The sequence below is a fragment of the Sinohyriopsis cumingii genome, chromosome 12 (assembly GCF_028554795.1).
Source record: "Sinohyriopsis cumingii isolate HCF-2022 chromosome 12, ASM2855479v2, whole genome shotgun sequence".
Taxonomy (NCBI): Eukaryota; Metazoa; Mollusca; class Bivalvia; order Unionida; family Unionidae; genus Sinohyriopsis; species Sinohyriopsis cumingii.
Window position 1 is genome coordinate 102430718 of NC_142972.1, and position 26576 is coordinate 102457293.

Here is a 26576-nt window from a genome sequence, read left to right on the forward strand (position 1 = left end):
TCATATTTTCAGCCAAGGCAAGAGAAGACAAGAGTTTAATAGAGTTGTCAGAGGCTGAATTGTCAGATGAAGATGAAGAGGAGAAGAAGGAGGAGGAGTAGGAGAATAGTGAAGAGGCAGATGATGACTGTAGCTACTAAAAAGATCAAATTTTATGTGCATATGGACAGTTGTATGGCCTGCATTTGGGTTTTTGACTGGCCTGCATTAGGACATTTGACTGGCCTGCATTAGGATGTTTGACTGGCCTGCATTAGGACATTTGTCTGGCCTGCATTAGGATGTTTGACTGGCCTGCATTAGGATGTTTGACTAGCCTGCATTAGGACATTTGATGGGCCTGAATTAGGGATTTTCATTGGCCTACATTGTGGTATCTGAATTAAATATGCAAACCTGTACATGTATTAGGCTGAGTGTGTGTGTGTGTGTGTTTTGGATTTTTAAGGTAGTTTTGAACAGTTTTTCAGCCATATCGCTATGATTGCCAGCACTATGGCAGTATATAGTGATGTCTAGCACTGGGGCATCACAACAGAGTCATGAAGCATGATGTCCCACCCAGTCACATTATCCTGACACCAGGCCTAACACTATCATTGTAATGCTCTGTACCTAGTGAGGCAACTGTTAGCACCATTTTTATCAGTCTTTGGTATGACTTGGTTGAGGTTCGAACCCTCAACCTCCTGCATCTGAGATGGATGCTCTAAACTCTAGGCCACCAGAGCAGTTGTTATTTCTGATGCTTGAGTCGTTAGATAATTGGCCTCTAAGGATTTGTATTTGCTTGTTGTATTTCTTTGGTTTATACTTTCTCATAAAATGGTTAAGACAGGTGATTGTTTAACACAAGTAACAATATAATTCAGTCTGAACTCTGTTTACTCTCAGTTCTGATGAAAGTCAGATAACTGCATCTGAGTGACTTTTTAATTTTTAGATGGCAAGACAGTTTTATTACTTTTGTGTATTTAAATAATATGATTTTGTGTTGGACTTTAGGTAAATAATATGATCTTGTGTTGGACTTTAGGTAAATAATATGATTTTGTGTTGGACTTTAGGTAAATAATATGATCTTGTGTTGGACTTTAGGTAAATAATATGATTTTGTGTTGGACTTTAGGTAAATAATATGATCTTGTGTTGGACTTTAGGTACATAATATAATTTTGTGTTGGACTTTAGGTACATAATATGATTTTGTGTTGGACTTTAGGTAAATAACATGATTTTGTGTTGGACTTTAGGTAAATAATATGATCTTGTGTTGGACTTTAGGTACATAATATGATTTTGTGTTGGACTTTAGGTAAATAATATGATCTTGTGTTGGACTTTAGGTACATAATATGATTTTGTGTTGGACTTTAGGTACATAATATAATTTTGTGTTGGATTTTTTGGTGCAGGTAAATTATGGATTTTTTGGTCTTTGGTGTAGGTAAATTATATAAATTTATGTTGGACTTTGTTGAAGATACATTATATTATTTTTTGTTGGATGTTTGTGTTAGAGTTGTCACTTAGCATACATGATAGTATTTGCCACCAAAATAATGATATTTTGAAAAGTTCTTGTCTCTTGTCTATCAATATGTTATATAAATATCTCCGCCTGCTGGGACATCTGTTAGTCACATATCTGTCTATTTGTTATACAATCATATATCCACCTATCTATTTGTTATACTTATCTGCTACTGTCCATCTGTTAAGCATGCATCCCCCTGTCTAACTGTTGTACGGGTCCTCCTGTATATCCATCTGTTACACAGGTAGCTACCTGTCTGTCCACCTGTTTTACAAATCTCCACCTGTCTCTCCACCTGTGTTACATATCTCCACCTGTCTCTCCATCCATTGTGTGTGTGTGTGTATATACATATATATATATATATATATATATATATATATATATATATATATATATATATATATCCATCTGGTATATATGTATCCTTCTGTCTCTCCATGTCTCCATGTGTTATTCATGTATCATCCTGTCTCTCCATCTGTTATACATGTATTCTGTCTCTCCGCCTGTTATACATATATCATCCTGTCTCTCCATCTGTTATACATGTATTCTGTCTCTCTGTCTGTTACACATATATCATTCTGTCTCTCCGTCTGTTATACATATATCATCCTGTCTCTCCATCTGTTATACATATATCATCCTGTCTCTCCATCTGTTATACATATATCATCCTGTCCCCATCTGTTATACATATATCATCCTGTCCCCATCTGTTATACATTTATCATCCTGTCTCTCCATCTGTTATACATATATCATCGTGTCTGTCCATCTGTTATACATGTATTCTGTCTCTCCGTCTGTTATACATATATCATCCTGTCTCTCCATCTGTTATACATATATCATCCTGTCCCCATTTGTTATACATATATCATCCTGTCCCCATCTGTTATACAATCCTGTCCCCATCTGTATCCATTCACATGTTCATCAGTATGCAGTCAACAAAACTTACAGCTTCATTATTGTTAGTGTGTGTAATATAGTGTATATTATTTATAAGTAACATAAGTAAAAACTAAATACATTGACTTTCATCTCTATTTAGCCCACCGGACCAAAGGAAAGAGTGAGTTTATGGTATGGCCTTGTGTCGTATCATTGAGCTGTCCATCAACAATTCCTTTTTGCCTCTCTGTTTGATTTGTATCTGATCTGATTTTGATCAAACATGGAATATATGCTATATAATCAAGATCTTAGAGGAGTTAAACAATGAATGAGATCCACCCATACTAAAGAGGTATTCTTACATCTTTTGTCTACTTTACACTCGCCACTGTCCCCCCCTCCCATCTGAGTAACATGCATATCCTCATTTCTTTATTGTGTTCCCTCGCTTAGTTATTTTTCACAATACAAATACCCTTTTTACTGAAAGAAACAAGTGCCTGTAATGATGCTGAGTCTATGAAATCTTACCTTGACATTGTTTGGTATTATTCCAAAATAGGTAATTAAAAAACCAAGTAATTAAATCAGTCTACATTGAGAGGTTACATTTTGCTGGCAGATGGGGTGGTCTCAAATCAAAGGTTTCTCTGAACATGTATTTATGGTCCAGTTTAGGCAGGTTCACTCTTTGGTCATAGAAAGTGTCTGCATTTTTTATATTTTCACATTTGAGTCTAGGTGATGTTTGTCCATCACCCTACTGGTCTGTTATTCCATCTGTGCAGTTATGTAATGTGAACTCCATCTACACCATGTGTGAGAGATGATCACATTTGATACATTGTTTTAGGTGGCTAACAGATGACAGCAGTTTATATATTATTTTTAGTGTAGATGACAACAGGTGATACATTGTTTTAGGTGGAGGTGTAGATCAAAGCAATTTATTTATTTATCCTGGATGCATCCTAATTGACAGTAGAGGGCTGGTGTTACAGGTCAAATTTTATACATAATATGGACTTTTTTTTAACACTAAACTCAATCTACATATAACCTTGATTTAGGGAGGGTAATTATATTTGGTATGATGAATAGATGATGGTGAATTATTCAGATTCATCATTGGGATATTTTTTCCATAAGGATAATGAGAGAACAATAACTGTGCATTGTTTGTAAATTTTAACTGCAATAAAATACATATAATAAATAACAAAGCTATTATCTGACATGCAAAATCAGTCTTTGTGATGTGTTAACATAATACTATTGTATAATACATGTATGCAAAACACACTACAAAAATGGCTTGTGGATTGAACGATGAAAAGAAATAGTCCATACAGTTTTGTACGTAATCAAACTGTGTCCATTTTTCACATTAATTCTTTGACACATTTGGTATTTACAAAAGTCTGGTTGTCCTTATAACAGGTTTTAAACATCTCATCTAGAAAACATTAGAAGAAAGATGGATAAATATTATAATTATAAACAGATGATGAAATACATGAAGTATCTTTAATAATGATGACTGGGTAAGGACAAGCAACATTTCATAAACAGCAAGTCAAGTCAGTTTTACTCTTGAGTCCAGAAGAACTTGCATAGCAATTGAAAAACATGTTTTCACACCTGCATAATAAAATATTCAGAGTAAAACTATACAGCTCATGTCAACTGCAAATGTGTGACATGTAATCTCTCTGTTCATATCCATGGATTCTATAGCCATTTTTATTTTTGTCTCACCTGTACAAAGTGAGGTGTATAACCCTGGTGGGTGAAGGCAGTTTGTGTTTGGTCTTGACCTGTAAGCAAATATATAGTGTATGGTGAAATTTCAGATTTCAAAACAAATGATTGTTCTCTTTCAACATTAAATCAGTTGTCATGATAAACAATTATTTGCAGATTTTCTCTGGAACTTTATTAATGATCTACATTGTCCTTCATCATACAGTGCTCCTTTAACGATCTACATTGTCCTTCATCATGCAGTGCTCCTTTAATGATCTACATTGTCCTTCATCATACAGTGCTCCTTTAATGATCTACATTGTCCTTCATCATGCAGTGCTCCTTTAATGATCTACATTGTCCTTCATCATACAGTGCTCCTTTAATGATCTACATTGTCCTTCATCATGCAGTGCTCCTTTAATGATCTACATTGTCCTTCATCATACAGTGCTCCTTTAATGATCTACATTGTCCTTCATCATACAGTGCTCCTTTACTGATCTACATTGTCCTTCATCATGCAGTGCTCCTTTACTGATCTACATTGTCCTTCATCATACAGTGCTCCTTTAATGATCTACATTGTCCTTCATCATACAGTGCTCCTTTACTGATCTACATTGTCCTTCATCATACAGTGCTCCTTTAATGATCTACATTATCCTTCATCATACAGTGCTCCTTTAATGATCTACATTGTCCTTCATCATGCAGTGCTCCTTTAATGATCTACATTGTCCTTCATCATACAGTGCTCCTTTAATGATCTACATTGTCCTTCATCATACAGTGCTCCTTTAATGATCTACATTGTCCTTCATCATACAGTGCTCCTTTAATGATCTACATTATCCTTCATCATACAGTGCTCCTTTAATGATCTACATTGTCCTTCATCATGCAGTGCTCCTTTAATGATCTACATTGTCCTTCATCATACAGTGCTCCCTCATTATAACACAGTCTATGGAGCCAAAGTATACCACTTTATAGTGAGGCACCTTATAATAAAATACTTTGTGCATGTACAGTATTCCCTGATAATGCTGTCATTAGAGCCATAGAGTATACAAATTTATAGCGAGGTGCCTTATAATGAAGTACGTCTTGCATATAATTTTAATATCACTCCATGAAATGAACATACATGCCTTGTATATCACTCTATAGTGAATGCCTTATAATGAACTACATCTTGCACAAAATTCTACTATTGTTTCATTAAATGGGATCCATTTCAATACATGCTTTGTACAAGGACCTGTGATGAAAGACATTATAGTGTACAAAAGTTCAGACAAGTCGCTATTTTACACATTCTGAATTCCCCATTTCTAAACTGGAAAACTGGACTCCTTCACAGCTGTATCAACTTGTGTTCTGCATCTAATGCCTCAATGGCATGAGAGATCAATTTTTCTGCTTGCGTCTGCACAACTCTCTGCTTTTGCAGCCAACTTGCTCCAAGCTTTCCAAGTGGGTTCCATATCTCTTGGGTGTGTTCATGACAGAGACGAAGCCAAGCTATTATCACAATGGTACCTGTAATCTTGTTATCCTGTAAAACATGTAAACAAATGTTATCTTATAGAAAGAAAAAACTTAAAACATAACAGTGCACACATGCCAACACAAATACACAGCAGTGAACACATGCCAACACAAATACATAGCACTGCACACATGCCAACACAAACATATAGCAGTGCACACATGCTAATACAAACACATAGCATTGAACACATGCCAACACAAATACTTAGCAGTGCACACATGCCAATGCAACTACATAGCAGCAAACACATGCCAGCACAAATATATATCAGTACACACATGCTAACACAAACACATAGCAGTGAACATATGCTAACACAAATACATAGCAGTGCACACATGCAAACACAAACACATAGCAGTGCAGATATGCCAACACAGATACATAGCAGTGAACACATGCCAACACAAATACACAGCAGTGCACACATGCCAACACAAATGTATAGCAGTGTACACATACTAACACAAATACATAGCAGTGAACACATGCCAACACATGCCAACACAAATACTTAGCAGTGCACACATGTCAACACAAATACATAGCAGCAAACACATGCCAGCACAAACATATAGCAGTGCACATATGCTAACACAAACACATAGCAGTGAACATATGCTAAAACAAATACATAGCACTGCACACATGCCAACACAAATGCATAGCAGTGAACATATGCCAACACAAATACATAGCACTGCACACATGCCAACACAAGCACATAGCAGAGAACACATGCCAACACAAACACATAGCAGTGAACACATGCCAACATAAATACATAGCAGTGCACATATGCCAACACAGATACATAGCAGTGAACACATGCCAACACAGATACATAGCAGTGAGCACATGCCAGAACAAACACATACCAGTGCACATATGCTAACACAAATACATAGCAGTGAACACATGCCAACACAAATATATAGCAGTGCACACATGCTAACACAAACATGTAACAATGTATACATTCCATCATAGTTTAGGAAGAAATGCTGAATCTCTCTCTCTCTCTCTGTCTCTGTCTGTGCTTTTTCTCAAGTGCAAGATCAGCTTGATTTGCATTCTTTACTACTCTGGGAAAACAAATTCTAATATTTTGTGTCATTTAGTGATTTAATAATATTCGTTCAAAACAACTATGAATGATTGCAAGATTCAAAACAGTGATTAAGCCAACACATTGTAGCCAAAACAAATGGGGTTGGTTTGTCTAACAATCTATTTTATCTGATGATTGCATTTAACTAGGCCTTAGATGCAGGGCTGCAGACAAGGTAAGACAACTGGGACAAAATTCTGGGGGCCCACAACAGCCAATGGTCCACTGCCACTGCAATTTGTAATTTACAGGGGCCTACTGAAGAATCTTTCCTAAAGCACACAAAGCCTGTCTGCTGCCCTGTTCAGAAGCTAACCTGTAGTCCCAGTCTGGATTTTATCTCTGATATGGGAAGGTTAAAGGTTGCTGTAGCTATGTCCTCTGTCAGATTCCAGTAGCCATCATCATGCTGCAGTTGTAGAATCTTGTCTAGTTCTGCATCACCTTAATATGAATGTAGACATTAAAATAGTCATCCATATGTACGTATGCATGTATGTATGTGTGTGTGTGTGTGTGTGTGTGTGTGTGTGAGTGTGAGTCTCCATTACATTATTTAGGCAGGTGGGTATCCATTAGAGTGTGTAAGTAGGTGGGTATCAGAGTGTGTAGGCAGGTGGGTTTCCATAAGAGTGTGTTGGCAGGTGGGTATAATGATTGGTTTACAGACGATTACACATTTTACTGAATAGATTTTAATGCAGCTTGGCACATGTGTTTTCACTGGCACAATGAAGAACTGATTTTGGGGTCAGTAGTGCCAAGGTCAAGGTCACTGCCAACAACAGATATTTACTATGCATTATATCTCCAGTTAATATTCTATGTTCTTGGTAAAAGAATTCAATTGCATATTGCACATTTGTTCCAATTAGCTTCCGGAAGAATCCTGTTGATTTGGGGGTTTTATGGCACAGCAACACAAATAGGTTATGTAGTGCCAAGGAAATTGTAACAATGTTCACGTCACCTTGACCAAAGATACCATTGCAGCCATCACTGGCTTTGAACTTACACCATTTTAATTGTGAGTCAGTATGTTGACTACAGAGCCACCTTGACCCTTGCTCCCATTGCTTGCCCCAAGTCAATAGGGTGAAAATTGTCCTTGGAGAACTGTTGGAACCAAGTCTTAACATAGTGCTTCATGTATACTTGGAGTGTGCTGGAAAAATATATTAAAACAACTAACATTATCATGGGTATTGTGCTGTTTGCGGTGCCCTTTTTCTCAGCGTAGGCTAATTTAATATCCATTTTGGGTTTTAACTTAAAATAATTAAGAAAATAAGATTCAATTTTCAAACTCCTTGGTTCAACAAACCTGTTTTTAATTGCGCTATCTTCCGAGAGACATCTGAAAACTCACTGCCGTCAATACATCCATTTGTGGAGCTTCCTAATTCACTATTCTGGTGATTACTTTCTTCTTCCTCCCCAATACAAATCCGTCTTTGTCGAGTCAGCAATTTTTTTGTAGCATGTGAGGTGTTTTTCTTAGGTGACACATCGTGATTAGATGAGAACTCCATCTGTATGGCTTCGATTTCAGATTGATTGACATCATATGATGATGATAATGAATGTTTTGATTTAGGTTTGAAAAAATTGGCTAATTTGGAAAAATTCAATCCCTTGGAAGATTTGGGGGACTTTGGTAATTCAGGATTGCTGTTAGTTTTATGCTGAAAAAGATATCAAGTGTTATATGAATATTAATGATTGCTTACAAGAGTCAGGTCAAACATTCATATTCCTAACCATCAAGGTGACAAACTGTACTTGTGAACACAGTAGTGATATATTTATATACATGACAAGTACTTTTATACAAGTACTGTATTTACATACATAGTACTGGTAATGATTGCTTACAAGAGTCAGGTCAAACATTCATATTCCTGACCATCAAGGTGACAAACTGTACTTGTGAACACAGTAGTGATATATTTATATACATGACAAGTACTTTTATACAAGTACTGTATTTACATACATAGTACTGGTAATGATTGCTTACAAGAGTCAGGTCAAACATTCATATTCCTGACCATCAAGGTGACAAACTGTACTTGTGAACACAGTAGTGATATATTTATATACATGACAAGTACTTTTATACAAGTACTGTATTTACATACATAGTACTGGTATTTTTGTACATTTTACTGGTATTGTGTATACAGTACTGGTATTTTGTTTACACATTACAATCTGTACACTGGTTACTGATCAGTGGCAGAAGAGTTCTTTTATAAAAATGAGAAAAAAAGGAAAGCAGCTTACACTATGTATTAATTAAGATCAAATGATTCAGTCTTACAATGATTTACATTTTCATTTAAAGAACTTGAAAAATAATGTGCAATGCTTTTGACATGTATTTCATTATTGGACATTTACACAAGCTAATAATTTTACTTTTGTCTCTACTGACCAAATGTTAACTGTTAATCCCAGACCTGCCAGATTATGCCAGTAGAACTGCATATAAACAGAATGCCTTAAGACATCATGTAAGTAAAATAAGGACTATTGGTCCTGTTTACATAAAAAGTCTAAACTAGTCTAAAAGCAGTATCTGAAATTGAATTTTTGTATTGGCAAACAATTTAAAAGGTTTGGTTATCATGGTTTATATTTTAAAAATAAATTTGTAAAAGTTAAAATGTAAGATAATATAATTAATCCGAAAACTGATAAAACTCAGCTTTTATACATAAAAGAAATCACATCATACCAAATGCTTCCGCTTTGAATGTTGGAACATGTGATTGCTTAGTCCAAAGCTGACTGGTATTCTTGCAGCATCCTGTAAGACAGACGTTTTGTTGACAATTATTATTGAGATCTCATACCTTTCATCCCCATGTACTATATTATACAAACAAATGTAGGTACAATTTGTACAGATTGTATCTATCTCTGTCTGTCTGTTTTTGTCTGTCAATACTCTTTTCTTTCCAAAACAACAAGTCTATCTATCTTATTTCAATTTGTCCAAGCTACAAGACACAATGACCTGTAGTTTCAGCCTACTTTCTGGCAGCTTGTACTCCCTACCAATTTTAAAAACAAAGAACATTAGGGATATAAAAAAGGTACAAAACTTATTCATTTCATTCATCAATTTATAATTTCTAATGTTATTGCCAACAAGCAGTCCCCAACAATGTCACTTTTTTTGCATTTCAAACTGAAAAGGTCGATTGAAGGACTGCATAGAAGGTAAACACTTTGTGGTCTGCATCCAATATATGCATTTTCTTATTCTAATAATTCAGCAAAAAGAGTTTTAAAAGTGGGGAAATTATGACTTTACATGTCATTGTTATGGAAATGTATCTGGAGTTTACAGAACACTATCAACAGCATCACTCCTGTTGTATGAAAAACACATACCTGCCTATGAAAAATGGATGAAATGCTAATGTTAAAGTTCTGTTAGGTTTAAAACATGAAGATGGTGTCAATGTTGGGGACCACTTGGTGTCAATGTTGGGGACCAACTTGGTGTCAATGTTGGAGACCAACTTGGTGTCAATGTTGGGGACCAACTTGGTGTCAATGTTGGGGACCACTTGGTGTCAATGTTGGGGACCACTTGGTGTCAATGTTGGGGACCACTTGGTGTCAATGTTGGGGACCAACTTGGTGGCAATCAAACAATACTGAGTGGAAGCAGCACACTGGTAATGAAAAGATACTTACTATGTCAGGTGTGATAGAAGGTGTAACAGACTTGGTGTGAACAACATAATGGTAGGTCACAATTACTTGTGAGAAAAACATTGGGCAGGAACAACGTAATGGCAGGTTACAATTACTATGTGAGAAACACATTGGGACAGAACCACATAATGATAGGTGAGAAACACATTGGGCAAGAACTGCATAATCATAGGTTACAATTACCATGTGAGAAATACATTGGGCCGGAACAACATAATGGTAGGTGACAATTACTACAATGCTGTCGGGCATTTCTGCGCACTTAAGATTTCTGTCTCCAATATTGAAGTAAAATGCATACCGAATTCAATCGATTGACCCAAAAAAAATATAGCAATGCTTACCATTAGAAAAAAGGCAATTGTCACAAGACTATTCTGTTCAAAATAATATTAATTTTGGACACAGGGGATACCACCCCCATGTTTTCCTGACTCACAGTATGTTGGCCTATTCTGCACATAGCTTTGAAAAGATGTAATGTTTATCCATTGGGCTCTAGAAATGAAATACATTACTCTGGACTGTTTCTGTCAGCAGTTCAGTTGAGTAATGTTGTTGTTGTTGTTGTAGGGTTTAACGCCATTTTTCAGCATGTGATAGGCTATACATGGCGGCCAGTATTAATGGTGGAGGAAGAACCTGGGGAAAACCCGTAAAGAACCACCGACCCACGAGAAGCTACTGGCAAACTTTCTGACATACCCACATTGGCTGAATCTGAGACTCAAACCCACGCAGACAGAGGTGAGATGGCAATGGTCCGTAATGGAGAGCGCTTTAGACCACTCGGCCACTTGGGGCCCCTCAGTTGAGTAAGGAAGTCAGTCAAAGAATAGGAAGCAATGTGTTTACAATGTCTTGTTGATCAGGAAAAATTATTAAAGAATTTAGAAACAGACTATATGCTGGGGAATTTCTTGAGAATTTATGTTCTAGCAGCAAGTTAACATATTGCGCAGCAAATGTTTTGTATGTGTGTGACAACTTCTTGCAAAATTGGAAACTTGGATTAAAATACAGTATTGTTTTAACGTTTACATATCCATCTTTTATATAATGTATTTATTTGTATGATTCTAAAGGATACATAGTAAATTGGATTTTCTGGGTTAGTGGTTCAAGAAGGTCATGGAGTGAGTCTTTGTGCTGACATTTAGAAATCACATTTTCATATGCATTTTGAGTCGAAATGCGGGATATTTTTGTACACTTTATGAATGTCACTTTCCTTAATTAAAGTAAGGTCATTCTTTTGTTATACAAAATGGATTTTTTAAACAAAAATAACACATGATCCAATGTTTACAGAAATGATGTATTGTTGCATAGAATTACCCGATGTGCAGAATCAACCAACATGGTGGTATATAAGAAACACACTAGGCCAGAACAACCTAATGGTAGGCTACAATTACTATGTGAGAAACACACTAGGCCAGAACAACCTAATGGTAGGCTACAATTACTATGTGAGAAACACACTAGGCCAGAACAACCTAATGGTAGGCTACAATTACTATGTGAGAAACACACTAGGCCAGAACAACCTAATGGTAGGCTACAATTACTATGTGAGAAACACACTAGGCCAGAACAACCTAATGGTAGGCTACAATTACTATGTGAGAAACACACTAGGTCAGAACAACCCAATGGTAGGCTACAATTACTATGTGAGAAACACACTAGGCCAGAACAATATAATGGTAGGTGAGAGACAAATTTGGCAGGAACAACAATATGTTAGGTTACTTACTATGTGAGATGGTGTACCAGACTGGCTGGAAATTAGTAGATTATTCAGAATTTTTCCCTCATGGTCAACAGGGGCAATAACTGTGTACTTGCTTGTCAAATTAGCTGATGTGCTTATAAACAGAATTCTTGATTTTGTTTCAGGATCCTCTGCAATAAAGAGATCTGATGCATTATCATTCTATTTTTACTTGTAGTTTCTTTAGCAAAATTTCCTTATATAATTAATACTGTTGAATATTCACTGCACAAGTAGCCTAGATAAATTCAGATTCAAATTTTCCAAGAATCATGATTAGAATATCTGAACAAAATAATGGAACAATTATATTGGAGATTCCATAAAATTTTCACAGAGATCTGGGAAAGGTTCATTGATGGTAATATTCAAAACGAGTCTTATAGAAATCAAAGTCTTTTATTTTTACAGACATATCAGTGTTATTTGTACAGATATATAAGTTTTCTCAATAAAAATTCTGATCACATCAATACACAATTTTATATTTTTGTGTTTTAGACTGTCCACAAAATGTAATTACAGGTAATAGAAGTTTTCATATTTGCATGAAAAACATACAAATTTTGAGACTGTGATACCAACTCAGTATATAAATGGGGCATGATTTTTATCAAGACATTCTATTACTTGTAACCTTCTACATTTACTGTTCATATACAAATAGTGCTCACGTGCATTATTTGAAACAAAGGGTAGCAAGAATTTTGAAAACAACAGATACAAATGTTTGCTAGATCATGATGAATAACTCTGAGTGCAACAGCAAAGACTTTGAGTGCAGGAGAAAGGAGACAGATATCTGAGTATTTCTCAAGTTTTCTTGCATTGTGTGAACACACTGAACTGTGTATTAGTATCATCCTTATATGAAGGACCCTGGGTGGCTGACTGGTCTAAGGTGCTTGCCTTGAGAGATACTTTTCACCTCGGTCCATGCGAGTTCAAATCTTGGCTCAACTGGTGATGGTATGTGAAAAAGTTTACAAGTAACTTCCCATAGATTGCTGGTTTTTTCCATCTTCTTCCCTACAATACATACTGGCCACTGTACATTGCCTATCATGTGCTGAAAAATGGCATGAAACCCCACCAAACTAAGCCTTCATACTTTCATGACCAGTTGTAAATATGATGAAAAGTACTGAGTAGAGCTTTAATGGGATAATGCATTCATCGATTATAATTTGCCAGACTTTTGTAAAACATATTGGAAATGAGTTGCCTTGTCATCAACCAAAGACTTGTAAACAGAACAAGAGTCCCTCGAAGGTAGTGATGTTCTAATGTGAACAAAAAAATACATCTGATCCTGTTATAAACATTTCTTGCATAATTTATAAATGATGCCTTGTATGTGTGCCTCTAGCCTTACATTGTAAGAGGATGTCAGAGCTGGATGCAAATTTCTACCAGTTTATTGTGGACATTTGCTGTGGTTTACAATATTCAAACAATTAGCATTTTTATGTTTTGTCAAGTATATTACAATTTCATTGTTATTTTTCTTGATTGAATTTATTCATTTGTGTGGCTAGTAAACAGGACATTTTCTTCAACATTTAAATTTGTAGATAATGGAAATGTCCAATACTGTTGCCAGCAAAGAATCAAATTTGATTGGCTCTTAAAAAAGGCAGCTTGTAATCAACCACAAGCTCAATGAAAACTGTTATCCCTTGAAGAAAGTAAATTTGCATTAGGTCAATTGACACATAATTCCATCTCACAATGCATATATAATCATAACAAATGATCAAGAAAAGTAAAACATGATTGAGAAATGTATGGGAGACAACTCTGTCTTGCTATGGAATTTATACTAACCACCATATTTGTCCATTTCTAGCTCTCTAATGATTGTCTTTCCGGCCATACAATGTATAGGAGTTTCATCTTCTTCATCAGCCATTTCACACAGAGAGAATTCCATCTTCTTCTCTATGTCCACATCCTCCATGCTTCCATGTAGGGTGACAGAGCTGTGATAGGCAGTGGACTAAGGTAACAAGGAAAATATCAAAATTACGCTTGTATAGATGGTTTTAGATCCAATCAGTTAGGTTTATACTTTATCTGTAAACATGTGTCTGCCATCCATGCTATAGAAAAACATATCATAGACAGCAATATTGATCTGTTATCCATGCCATATACAAACATATCATAGACAGCAATATTGATCTGTTATCCATGCCATACACAAGCATATCATAGACAGCAATATTGATCTGTTATCCATGCCACACACAAATATATCATAGACAGCAATAATGATCTGTTATCCCTGCCATACACACACATATCATAGACAGCAATATTGATCTGTTATCCATGCCATACACAAACATATCATAGTCAGCAATAATGATCTGTTATCCATGCCATACACAAATATATATAGACAGCAATATTGATCTGTTATCCATGTCATACACAAACATATCATAGTCAGCAATAATGATCTGTTATCAATGCAATTCAAAAACATATCATGGCAATATTGATCTGACAGCCATGCCATAAAAAAATATCATAGCATTATTGATCTGCCATCCATGCCATCATCTTCTTCATCAGCCATTTCACACAGAGAATTCCATTTTCTTCTCTATGTCCACATCCTCCATGCTTCCATGTAGGGTGACAGAGCTGTCATAGGCAGTGAACTAAGGTAACAAGGAAAATATCAAAATTATGCTTGTATAGATGGTTTTAGATCCAATCAGTTAGGTTTATACTTTATCTGTAAACATGTGTCTGCCATCCATGCTATAGAAAAACATATCATAGACAGCAATATTGATCTGTTATCCATGCCATATACAAACATATCATAGACAGCAATATTGATCTGTTATCCATGCCATACACAAGCATATCATAGACAGCAATATTGATCTGTTATCCATGCCACACACAAATATATCATAGACAGCAATAATGATCTGTTATCCCTGCCATACACACACATATCATAGACAGCAATATTGATCTGTTATCCATGCCATACACAAATATATATAGACAGCAATATTGATCTGTTATCCATGTCATACACAAACATATCATAGTCAGCAATAATGATCTGTTATCAATACAATTCAAAAACATATCATGGCAATATTGATCTGACAGCCATGCCATAAAAAAATATCATAGCATTATTGATCTGCCATCCATGCCATCATCTTCTTCATCAGCCATTTCACACAGAGAATTCCATCTTCTTCTCTGTGTCCACATCCTCCATGCTTCCATGTAGGGTGACAGAGCTGTCATAGGCAGTGAACTAAGGTAACAAGGAAAATATCAAAATTATGCTTGTATAGATGGTTTTAGATCCAATCAGTTAGGTTTATACTTTACCTGTAAACATGCGTCTGCCATCCATGCTATAGAAAAACATACATAAGCATATCATAGACAGCAATATTGATCTGTTATTCATGCCATACACAAACATATCTTAGCAATATTGATCTGTTATCCATGCCATACACAAACATATCATAGACAGCAATGTTGATCTGTTATCCATGCCATACACAAACATATCATAGACAGCAATATTGATCTGTTATGCATGCCATACACAAACGTATCATAGACAGCAATAGTGATATGTTATCCATGCCATACACAAACATATCATAGGCAGCATTATTGATCTGCTTTCCATTCTGTACAAAAAATATGTCAGCAAAATTGATTTGCCATTAAAGTCTTTATCATACATCTGTCATCCATACCATTACAAAAATGTGTCATGAGCAGCAACATTGATCAGCCTTTACAAAACATAATGTGCCAGCAGAACATGTTCTAAAACATAATGTGCCAGCAGAACATGTTCTAAAACATAATGTGCCAGCAGAACATGTTCTAAAACATAATGTGCCAGCAGAACATTTTGAAAAACATAATGTGCCAGCAGAACATGTTCTAAAACATAATGTGCCAGCAGAACATTTTGAAAAACATAATGTGCCAGCAGAACATGTTCTAAAACATAATGTGCCAGCAGAACATGTTCTATGTTCTTTATTGTATTGATTACTCTAAACAAGCTGCATATATCCAGATTGGCTGGCACATCAGTGATGGCAGATCAGGATCAATGCAGTCTGCAATTGGATCTGAGTGTACATGGTAAGTAGTATGGCATAGATAGCATTCAACCAAACCCTGAAAACAGAAGTGTCTGGGATCTTCTTCATGTTTAATACTTTAGTCCAAAGTCTGTAGCAAGAAGAAAGAAAAAATGGCATTCAGCAGTAAAACAAATACAGTTGCATGCTGGGAAGGCATGATATGGATTACAAAACTAACTTGTCCATTCAGTCCTATGAGGAGAACATAGATGATCAGTCTCTCCCCTGCAAATATGGCAGCTGGTTTCTTGTTGGGTACAATAACTGGTTTGACTGTAGGGGGCAAATCCCAGGTCAACTTCAAGTTCCTCAGGTCAAAATGAAGAGCAGACCTCATCAGAGATTTTATCTGTAACATCAGAAGACATTTTTTTGTAAATAATCATTTGATATTCAACTCAAGTTATAACCATAGTGTAATGAAATGCCTAAATTATGTTTTACTTTTAGCAGTCAGACAAGCTTTAACAAAAGAGAGCTAGATTTGTTTTTGTAAATAACTTGCAAGATTTTTCCTAAATTGTACTCATAAGATTGTTGTTTAAAATGTGCAAAAAAGTACAAAAATGTGTCATATTTGACCTTATTTTCTAATAATGTAATTTACATGTCAATAAAGAAAAAATGTACAGACTTAGGGACAGATGTATGCACATACAGACATGGAGATGGATGTATGAATATAAAGACTTGGGGATGGATATGTGGATGTACAGACTTGGTGATGTATGTATGTACAGACTTAGTGACAGACGTATGTACATACAGACTTGGTGATGTATGCATGTACAGACTTAGTGACAGACGTATGTACATACAGACTTGGGGAATGGATGTATGAATATACAGACTTGGAGATGGATGTTTGGATGTACAGGCACTTGGGGATAGATATATAGATGTACAGACTTGGGGATGGATGTATAGACTCAATGATAGATGTATGTACATACTTGGGGATGGATTTACGGATGTACAAACTTGATAATAGATGTATATCAATGTACAGACTTTGGAATGGATGTACAGAATTGTGGATGACAAACATGCCCAGCTGGTATGAATGGAGGCCACTAATACATTAAAACAAATTGAGTTAAATACCACTATTTGACCATTCTCTAGATGGTAGGCTGTTATTTCTTCTACTGGAGAACAAACACAGGAACTTTCTGACTCATGATAAGTTTATCATATGTTTCTAGAAGGATGTTTCAAAATACTTTCCACTAAAAACATGAAGATCCAGCCCTGCATATCAAGCTCACGATCAAAATTTTCCAATAAAACACAAGATCAGGGGACCATTCCATGGCCTAAACAGTTAGAGAGTCCACCTCAGATGCAGGAGGTCACAGGTTTGAACCCTGGCTGAGTCATACCAAAGACATAAAAATGGTACTAGCAGCTGCCTCGCTTGGCACTCAGCATATTAAGAGGTTAGTGTTAGAACTGGTTGGTCTGGCATCAAGATAATATGACTGGGTGAGACATCATGCTACATGCCTGCAGCATGATGCCGCAGTTCTAGACATCACTATGAAATGCCACACTGCAGACATTGTAGCGATATAGCTGAAACATTGTTAAAGCTATATAAAAAAAAACTAAATCACACACACACACACAATCACTATCAGGCCCTGCATGTTAAGTCCATGATCAAAGTACTGCTGTAAAATGTGATAATTTAACCACAAAGTCAAAATGCTGCTGTTGTAACGTTAACACAAATTTTCAGCACACAATGAACTATACATGGCCACCAGGATTAATGGTGGAGGAAGAACCCAAGAAAATCCCAGTAAGGACAACAAACCCACAAGAAGCTACTGTCAAGCTTTCTCACATACCCATGCTGGTCAAGCCAAAGACTCAAATCCATGCAAAGAGAGGTGAGATGGCAGTGATCGGTAAAGGTGAGCACTTTAAACCATTCAGCCAGCTGTGGCCACAGCAAACATGTCACAGAATAAACTGCACTGTATATAAAGAAAACCCATCATAGATTAAGCAGTATAAGCACAATTAGCCAAAATGACTATGACTGACTTTGACCCCAAGATGAAATGGGTGATCAACCATGTTGTAGAAAGCAGTGTCTTAGTTTTGTAATTATTTGTGCCAAGGTGACAGCTGTGTTTTGCTCCCTCTGGTTTCAGTTTATACTGTGTGACCACTGTATTAGGTTTCAAATGGTTACCGGTAATAAGAAAATATGTCGCAGTTAATGCTGGCCTCACAGTGGCTGTCATCATTGCTGCTGGAAAGTGATGACAATGTTCTTTTTTAAACTATTAAAGCAGTCCCTCGATAAAAGGCCTTTCATTGTAACACAGGTTTTCTCTTGTACAGCAGCATGATCATGGATCCCATTAAGAGATAATTCAATATGTATCATATAATCTCACATTACATTGTGGTGTTTGACCCCAGGCAGAGTGGACAGCCATTATTATCGCTGGAAAGTGATACAGTTCTCCCTAATCAAAATGCTGTCATTGAAAGTCGTAGTTTATGTCACCATGGGCAGCATGGTAATGGGTAGTACTGTACATGTATTGTGTACTTCATTATATAGCAATCTTCATGATAAAATAGACTCACTATAAGCTGGTTTACTCTATGACTCATGAGCTATTGTGTTATAATCAGGTTGTTGTTGTTGTTGTTGTTGTGGGGTTTAACGCCATTTTTCAGCACGATAGGCTATACATGGCGGCCAGTATTAATGGTGGAGGAAGAACCCGGAAAACCCCGGAAAGAACCACCGACCCACGAGAAGCTACTGGCAAGCTTTCTCACATGCCCACATTGGCTGAATCTTAGACTTGAACCACCGCAGACAGAGGTGAGATGGCAGTGATCCGTAACGAAGAGCGCTTTAGACCACTCGGCCACTCGGGACCCTGTTATAATCAGGTAATGTCTTATCTGAATCATGTACTTTATCATAAGGTGTTCTCACTTTATGGTGACTTCACTATAAAGTGATATACTCTATGTCTCCATGATAGTATTATAATGAGGTAATGATGTACCATTTACTTCATTATAAGAAATTTCACTATCAGGTAATGTATTCTGTGGCTCTCATTGACAGCATTATAATGAGGTCGTAATGTATATGTATTACATACTTCATTATAAGGTGGGAATATTCCATGATTCATGTGAACCGCTTTATAATGAGGTAATACTCTATTATTAAACTACCTTGTCATCCATATTATCCACTCTTGACCACAAAAGTTCTTTCCCTTTTCCTGCTTGAACAAGACTGGTTAAGATTTCTGCAGATTGCTCATTCTTTTCTCCTATATGAACAACAAACAACCTGAAATAAAAAGACAAGTCAGCTAGTCATTTCTACGGTGCTCTCTCTCTACAACACTGCTCATAATCTCAGGGTCTTTTCAACACACTCATGGTTTTCATCAACAATGTTCATGGCTTCTACACCGTGGGTACTCTTCATGGACTCCATCATTCTATGACACTGTTTATTTTCTCTGAAATCATTTTAGACTCTCAGGATCCATATAACATTGTTCATTGTCTCAACAACACTCTTTATGGTTTCAACAAGCTTCCGAAATTTAATTCACTGTTCAAGATTTTTTGTCACACTATTTGTGATCTCTATAACACAGTTCATGGTCTCTATAACACTGTTTATAGCCTCTATAACACTGTTCAAGTTCTCTGTAACACTGTTTATATTCTCAGTAACACTGTTCATGGTCTGTATAACATTATTAATAGTCTATATAACACTGTTCAGGACCTCTATAACACTGTCAGGATCTACAACACACTTCACAGTTTCTATAACACTCCACAGTTTCTATAACACTCTTCGCAGTTTGTATAACACTTTTCAAAGTTTGTTTAACACTCTTCATGTTTCTATAACACTCTTCATAGTTTCTATAACACTCTTCATAGTTTCTATAACACTCTTCATGGTTTCTATAATACTCTTCACAGTTTATATGACACTTTTCATGGTTTCTATAACACTCTTCACAGTTTTTGTAACACTCTTCATGGTTTCTATAATACTTTTCGCAGTTTGTCTATAACACTCTTCAGTTTCTGTAACACTGTTCATAGTTTCTATAACACTGTTCACAGTTTCTATAACATTCTTCACAGTTACTATAACACTCTTCAGAGTTTCTATAACACTCTTCATGGTTTCTATAACTCTTCACAGTTTATGACACTTTTCATGATTTTTATAACACTATTCATGGTTTCTATAACACTCTTCATGGTTTCTATAATACTTTTCACAGTTTGTATAATACTCTTCACAGTTTCTGTAACACTCTTCTATAACACTCTTCATAGTTTCTATAACACTCCTCAGTTTTTATAGCACTCTTCATGATTTCTATAACACTCTTCATTTTTATAACACTCTTCACAGTTTCTATAATACTCTTCACAATTTTCATAACTATCTTCATGGTTTCTATAACACTTGTCACAGTTTCTATAACACTCTTCACAGTTTTTAAAACACTCTTCAGTTTCTATAACACTCATCACAGTTTCTGTAACACTCTTCACAGTTTCTATAACACTCTTCATAATTTCTATAACATTCTTCACAATTTTTATAATATTTTTCATGGTTTTTATAACACTCTTCACAGTTTCTATAACACTCTGCACAGTTTCTATAACATTCTTCAAGGTTTCAACAAGTTTCCTAACTTGCATACACTAACATTAAGTTCTATTTATCACATATAAATGTGACAGATTATGTGATGAAACCATATAATATCACAATGACATAAGTTTGTAGAAAAGTAAAATCTTTCAATGCCTTCATGTTTTGTGATGCCATGAGGTCTTATTACATGTGTTTTATATATAAAATAGTTGTATAATGGTATAACATTATAACACTGCATTCATGTGATTATTTCTCATATTATGATTTTAAAGTGTTTATTCTATCAGTGAAATTTGGACCAATAAGATTAGCTATTTGGATTTCTGTATGTTAATTAACATAAATAATATTCATCTGAAAAGCAGCAAATAACTTATCCTTTTCAGATGCTTTGAAAAAATACAGCCATCAGAAATATTTTTCATATCAAGTTTAATTGGGGGTGGAGTGAGAAAATTTGCATTAGCTCAGTTGGTAGAACATTAGACTTTCAGTCTTAAGGTCATGAGTTCAATATCCACCCAGGTCAGCACATATTAGCTGCCTCATGATATTCTTGGGAAAGGTACATGTACTTGCATTAAATTTACTCAACATGATAAAGCAAATAATGTGTTAAATGTTTTATTAAAACCAACATAAACAAAAAACATCAAATTTAAAATACCTGGCATAGTCAGACTGTTGACGAATTTGTGAAAAAAGGTTTTCTGATATATCCCATTCCTCATTAGTTGTGATCAAAAATACCTGGAAGAGTAAATGAATTACTATTCTGGTTAATCTTAAAATGATGGCATTCATGAATCATAATTTATTATTAATTTATTATAATAACAAAGTTTGTGTTTCATTAAACAAATATGCACCCAATGCAAAGTAAAGACTCTAAGCCTCAAAACTTCAAAAACTTAAAAAATTATACAATTGCTATAATGGTCTCAAAATCTAATCAAGTCATATACATATATATGCAAACATTCCTTTCAAATTTCTGTAATGGTCTAAAAATCTAATCAAGCCATATACATGTATATGCAGACATTCCTATAAAATTTCTGTAATGGCCTCAAAAGCTAATCAAGACATTCACACATATGAATACAACAATGCCTATGACATCTCACACATTCCTCTAGTCATGTTTGTTTGATTCTGTTAACATGGATTTTGTTACAAGGTTTAAGTCCAAGTTTTAAAATGTCTTAAAAATTGAACACGTCTTAAAAATGCCAACCTGGCAATCTGCATATGTATGCAAACATGCTTGTCAAATTAATTTTTTCTATGTTTAGTGTTTGCTTTTTGCAATGTTACTAATGAGTGTCTAGGGATGATGGGTGGACATATAGAAATACTGATGAACAGATGGACAGCCAAACAGATTGGACCAAATCAAGATGCCCTCACTAGAAGCAGTGGGAGATTAAAAAAAAGGGTTTAACACATTTATTTCAGAAAATAAAATATTAGAGTAACATTAAATCTTTACAGGTGTGTTTTCAAATAAGTTATTTGAAACAAATTTCAGAAAGTTTTGGAAAAATAAAACATGATATTTACTTTAAGCTGCTAGTGTCATATTTCCATTATTTGTCTTGTGGCATAAATTTAATATGTATTGATCACTCATATAGCATTGTCTATTGATCACAGCATTTATGCTACAAATGGTATCAAGCTATTAACTCAGGTTTTGTGCAAATGTTAACACAGGTCTTTCAGAACTTTGACTCATGTCTTGTGTACCTTTTTACTTGGGTTTTGGGGGAACTTTGAATCAGTCCTTGGGAAATGTTGACTCCATTCTTGGGGAAACTTTGACTTTGGTCTTGGGGGAAACTTTCACTCATGTCTTGTAAAAACTTTGACTTGGATTATGGTTAAAGTTTGACTCAGGTCATGGGAGGTTTTGATGCAGGACTTTGGAGAAACTTTGACTCAGGTTTGGGGGAAATTTGGGGTCAGGCCTTGGGGAAACTTTAATTCAGGTCCTTGGGAAGAATGAACTTTACACTTAGGGAACTTTTGCCAATCTTTAGTAAACCTTTTTTTTTTCAAAACTCAAACATAATTAACAAAAGTCACTTATTTCTATAATTGTGTTATGGATATGTATAGTGTGTACTAAACTTTATTCTATGACTGAAGATTGCATTTTAAGATAATGGTCATTTGTGAACAGGATGAACTTTTGTCCATGATTGTCAGTTGTAATTAACATGTTGACATAATGTTTTAGTTCAGAACTTTCTAGAAACAGACTTGTTTATAGCTTGATTGTAATTTTCTATTGGAATGACTCACATCTAGTTCATATAAAAATGTGTATAAATTGGGATTTGATAAATAATTCATTCCTATCTTAGATCAGTCTCTGAAATCCATTTGTTATCAGTGTTTATATTTGTGTTCAGATATATTAAATTCAAGAGGATTTGTTTATTGCAATTGTCCAATGGAATTAGTAAGTGCTCACTGACTTACATATACATTATTTTGGGACTAATCTGAACTCATTCTGAGATTCTTGATTGCATCATTTTGGTATTTCAGGATACCTTAGACAATTGGAATCCATTCAGAATATTCTATTCTTTTGTTATTGTAATAGTACATTTAGTACTTTTTAAAATTTAATTCACTGTGTCACTTAAATTTTCACTTTGTAACTTAGAGAAATAAACTGTTTGTTGATTTTATTTAAATTGTTGACTTCACTTCTTTTTGTTACTTAATTTAAGACCTAGATTTGTAATACTTGCTCTAAAGCTATTCATCTCCTGATTTTACTTGCCTGTTTGTTGACTCCATCCATAACCCCTGTGGAATACACAAACTGCAGTGGTTTTTGCAGATTTGCATCCCCTGACACTGCTGTGATCTGCTGGATGAATTTCATTGCATGGAGGTGATTATCCTCATTGTATTCAACTCTCTCACTGTTCAAAAATTTAGGAATAATCAGTCACTAAGCAATAATCAAATCTAAATTGAGGCTTAAAACAATTTAGTAATGTACTATCTGAGTTAGAAAACAATAACAAATTCTTTCTGGAAAAGGAGTATTTGAAAGTTTCATGTTCTAGGAGAAAAAGAGTATCATCCATGGGGCATAACTCTAACATCCATGAGGAATAACTCTATCAGTGAAGAAGCAATTTTATTCCTGCTGAATGCATATATTTCAACAAAACGTTGTACTGAACATTGCTAAGATAGCCCAGATGAATCACTGTTAGACCAATAAACAGTTCTCATTTTATGGTAGATGGTCCACCCCAAAGAAATTCTTGTACATTGTAGGGAGCTTCCAACTAAGTTTTTATGTAGACTGATTGAGTGGTATTTCTCTTGTACTATTGCATAGAAACTATCCAAAAACAGTCACTCTTTATTAGCTACCCCACATTTAATCAACCACCTGTCAGCCCTTCTCAGTATAAACCACCTGTCAACCCCTCTTGAAATCAACCACCTGTCAGCCCCTCTCAAAATCAACCATCTGTCAGCCCCACTCTGAATAAAATACCCCTCTGCCCACTCCAACACATCTGAGTCTAGATAATGTTGAAGTCCTATTTAAACTATGTTGAAGTCCTATTTAAACTATGTTGAAGTCCTATTTAAACTATGTTGAAGTCCTATTTAAACTATGTTGAAGTCCTATCTAAACTATGTTGAAGTCCTATTTAAACTATGTTGAAGTCCTATCTAAACTATGTTGAAGTCCTATCTAAACTATGTTGAAGTCCTATCTAAACTATTAATTCCTAAGGTATGAGGTGGTACTAGATGTGAAGAAAACTGGAGAATCAGGATCAATTACTTTCAAATGTAATTAATTTAGTTACAATAACTTTAAGATGTGAATAATTTTGTTACAATTATACTAAAAAGTAATTAATTTTAATTATAGTTACTTCAAAAGTAATTTTTTAACTACAGTTTTACTTTGATTTGTGATTAATATATGTATGAATACTTTCAGATGCCATCAATTTAATTATAATCACTTTCATGTGTGATTAATTCCAACTAGTTGTCAAAATTCATTTTTAATTTAATTGATGAAATTAAATAACTTTCAAAATTTAACTTGCTACTTTTCTAATAAATTTGGTCATATATCTCTATATTAGTCCCAATTTGTGCATTACATTTCTTAAAGAAATGCATTTAAAAAAATGAGGTATATTGTGCAGAGAAAAAATGAAGTCACTCTGTTTTACAAAAACATTATTTCAATAAAAATTCAAAATGCTTTTATTTATGTATTACACAATTTAAAATCAAAGTTCACATTCTTGATTTAGTTTTTTGTCATCACATGATAGTGCAATCTTGCAGTAATGTGATTATGGAATCATGTGATCATGTAATCATACAGAATTGTGATTATGAAATCATGTAATCCTGCAGTAATGTGATCATATAATCATGCAGTAATATGATATATAATTATGTGATCATGTAATTATGCAGTAAAGTGATCAGGTCATCATGTAATCATGCAGTAATCATGTGATAAAGTAATCAGATATTAACTTTGATTACTCTTACAATTACTTGTTTTTCTATACTAAATGTTTTATTGCTAAGTACTTGTGATCATTTCAAAATCGATTTATGCAATCACTGATTAATACAACTCCAGGTCTGCATATGCTGAAATATTGAAACACATTTATTCTGAGATAACACCCCCCCCCATCAAATTACATCCAATCGTTTAATATAAAGAATACTAATTGGGTCATACACCTATCCATCAAGACCTGTTACATGAAAATACACAACTGATTTCATTGTCACAAAGTACAAACTGGGACTTAACCAATGCACTATCTTAGCTAAATTCATACAGCATATTTGTATCTCTGTGAAGTAACCAGTCAAGCTCTTCGTTATTTATATAAGTCAGAATACCCCTCATTAAGAAAAGAATGGTGTGTGTGTGTGATTTGGATTTTTAATGTAACGTTAACAATTTTTCAGTCATATCGCTACAATGACTGCAATGTGGCAGTTTATAGTGATGTCAAGCACTGGGGCATCATGCTGCAGACATGTAGCATGATGTCCCACCAAGTCATATTATCCTGACACCAGGCCAACCAGTCCTAACACTAACCTCTTAATGCTGAGTGGCAAGGGAGGCAGCTGTTAGTACCATTTTTGTAAGTCTTTGGTATGACTTGCCCGAAGATCGAACCCATAACCTCCTATATCCAAGGCAGGAAAAGAATTGTGAATCGGGCAAGTGCAACCTATGGTCCACTGGCCACATGCCTGTGACCTGGTTTTATCCAGTTACATTTATATCATATGGTGTCACTTTAAAAATCACTATTCAGCCCATATATCC

General features: G+C 35.0%; 1 protein-coding gene across 1 annotated transcript in view; it reads right to left on the minus strand.

Moving 5' to 3' along the window:
- Window positions 1–3953: 3953 nt before the first annotated feature.
- LOC149787126 (von Willebrand factor A domain-containing protein 5A-like) overlaps window positions 3954–26576 on the minus strand; it is a 62946-nt gene continuing 40323 nt past the window's right edge. The window contains exons 3-12 of the mRNA XM_089976048.1: window positions 24006–24150; window positions 21876–21958; window positions 19735–19855; window positions 16697–16867; window positions 14192–14363; window positions 12347–12495; window positions 9596–9667; window positions 8180–8540; window positions 7172–7299; window positions 3954–5747 (exon numbers count right to left, since the gene is read on the minus strand). Of these exons, the coding sequence (XP_089832174.1) occupies window positions 5547–5747; window positions 7172–7299; window positions 8180–8540; window positions 9596–9667; window positions 12347–12495; window positions 14192–14363; window positions 16697–16867; window positions 19735–19855; window positions 21876–21958; window positions 24006–24150 (1603 nt within the window). The 3' untranslated portion in view covers window positions 3954–5546. The remainder of the gene's footprint in view (window positions 5748–7171; window positions 7300–8179; window positions 8541–9595; window positions 9668–12346; window positions 12496–14191; window positions 14364–16696; window positions 16868–19734; window positions 19856–21875; window positions 21959–24005; window positions 24151–26576) is intronic.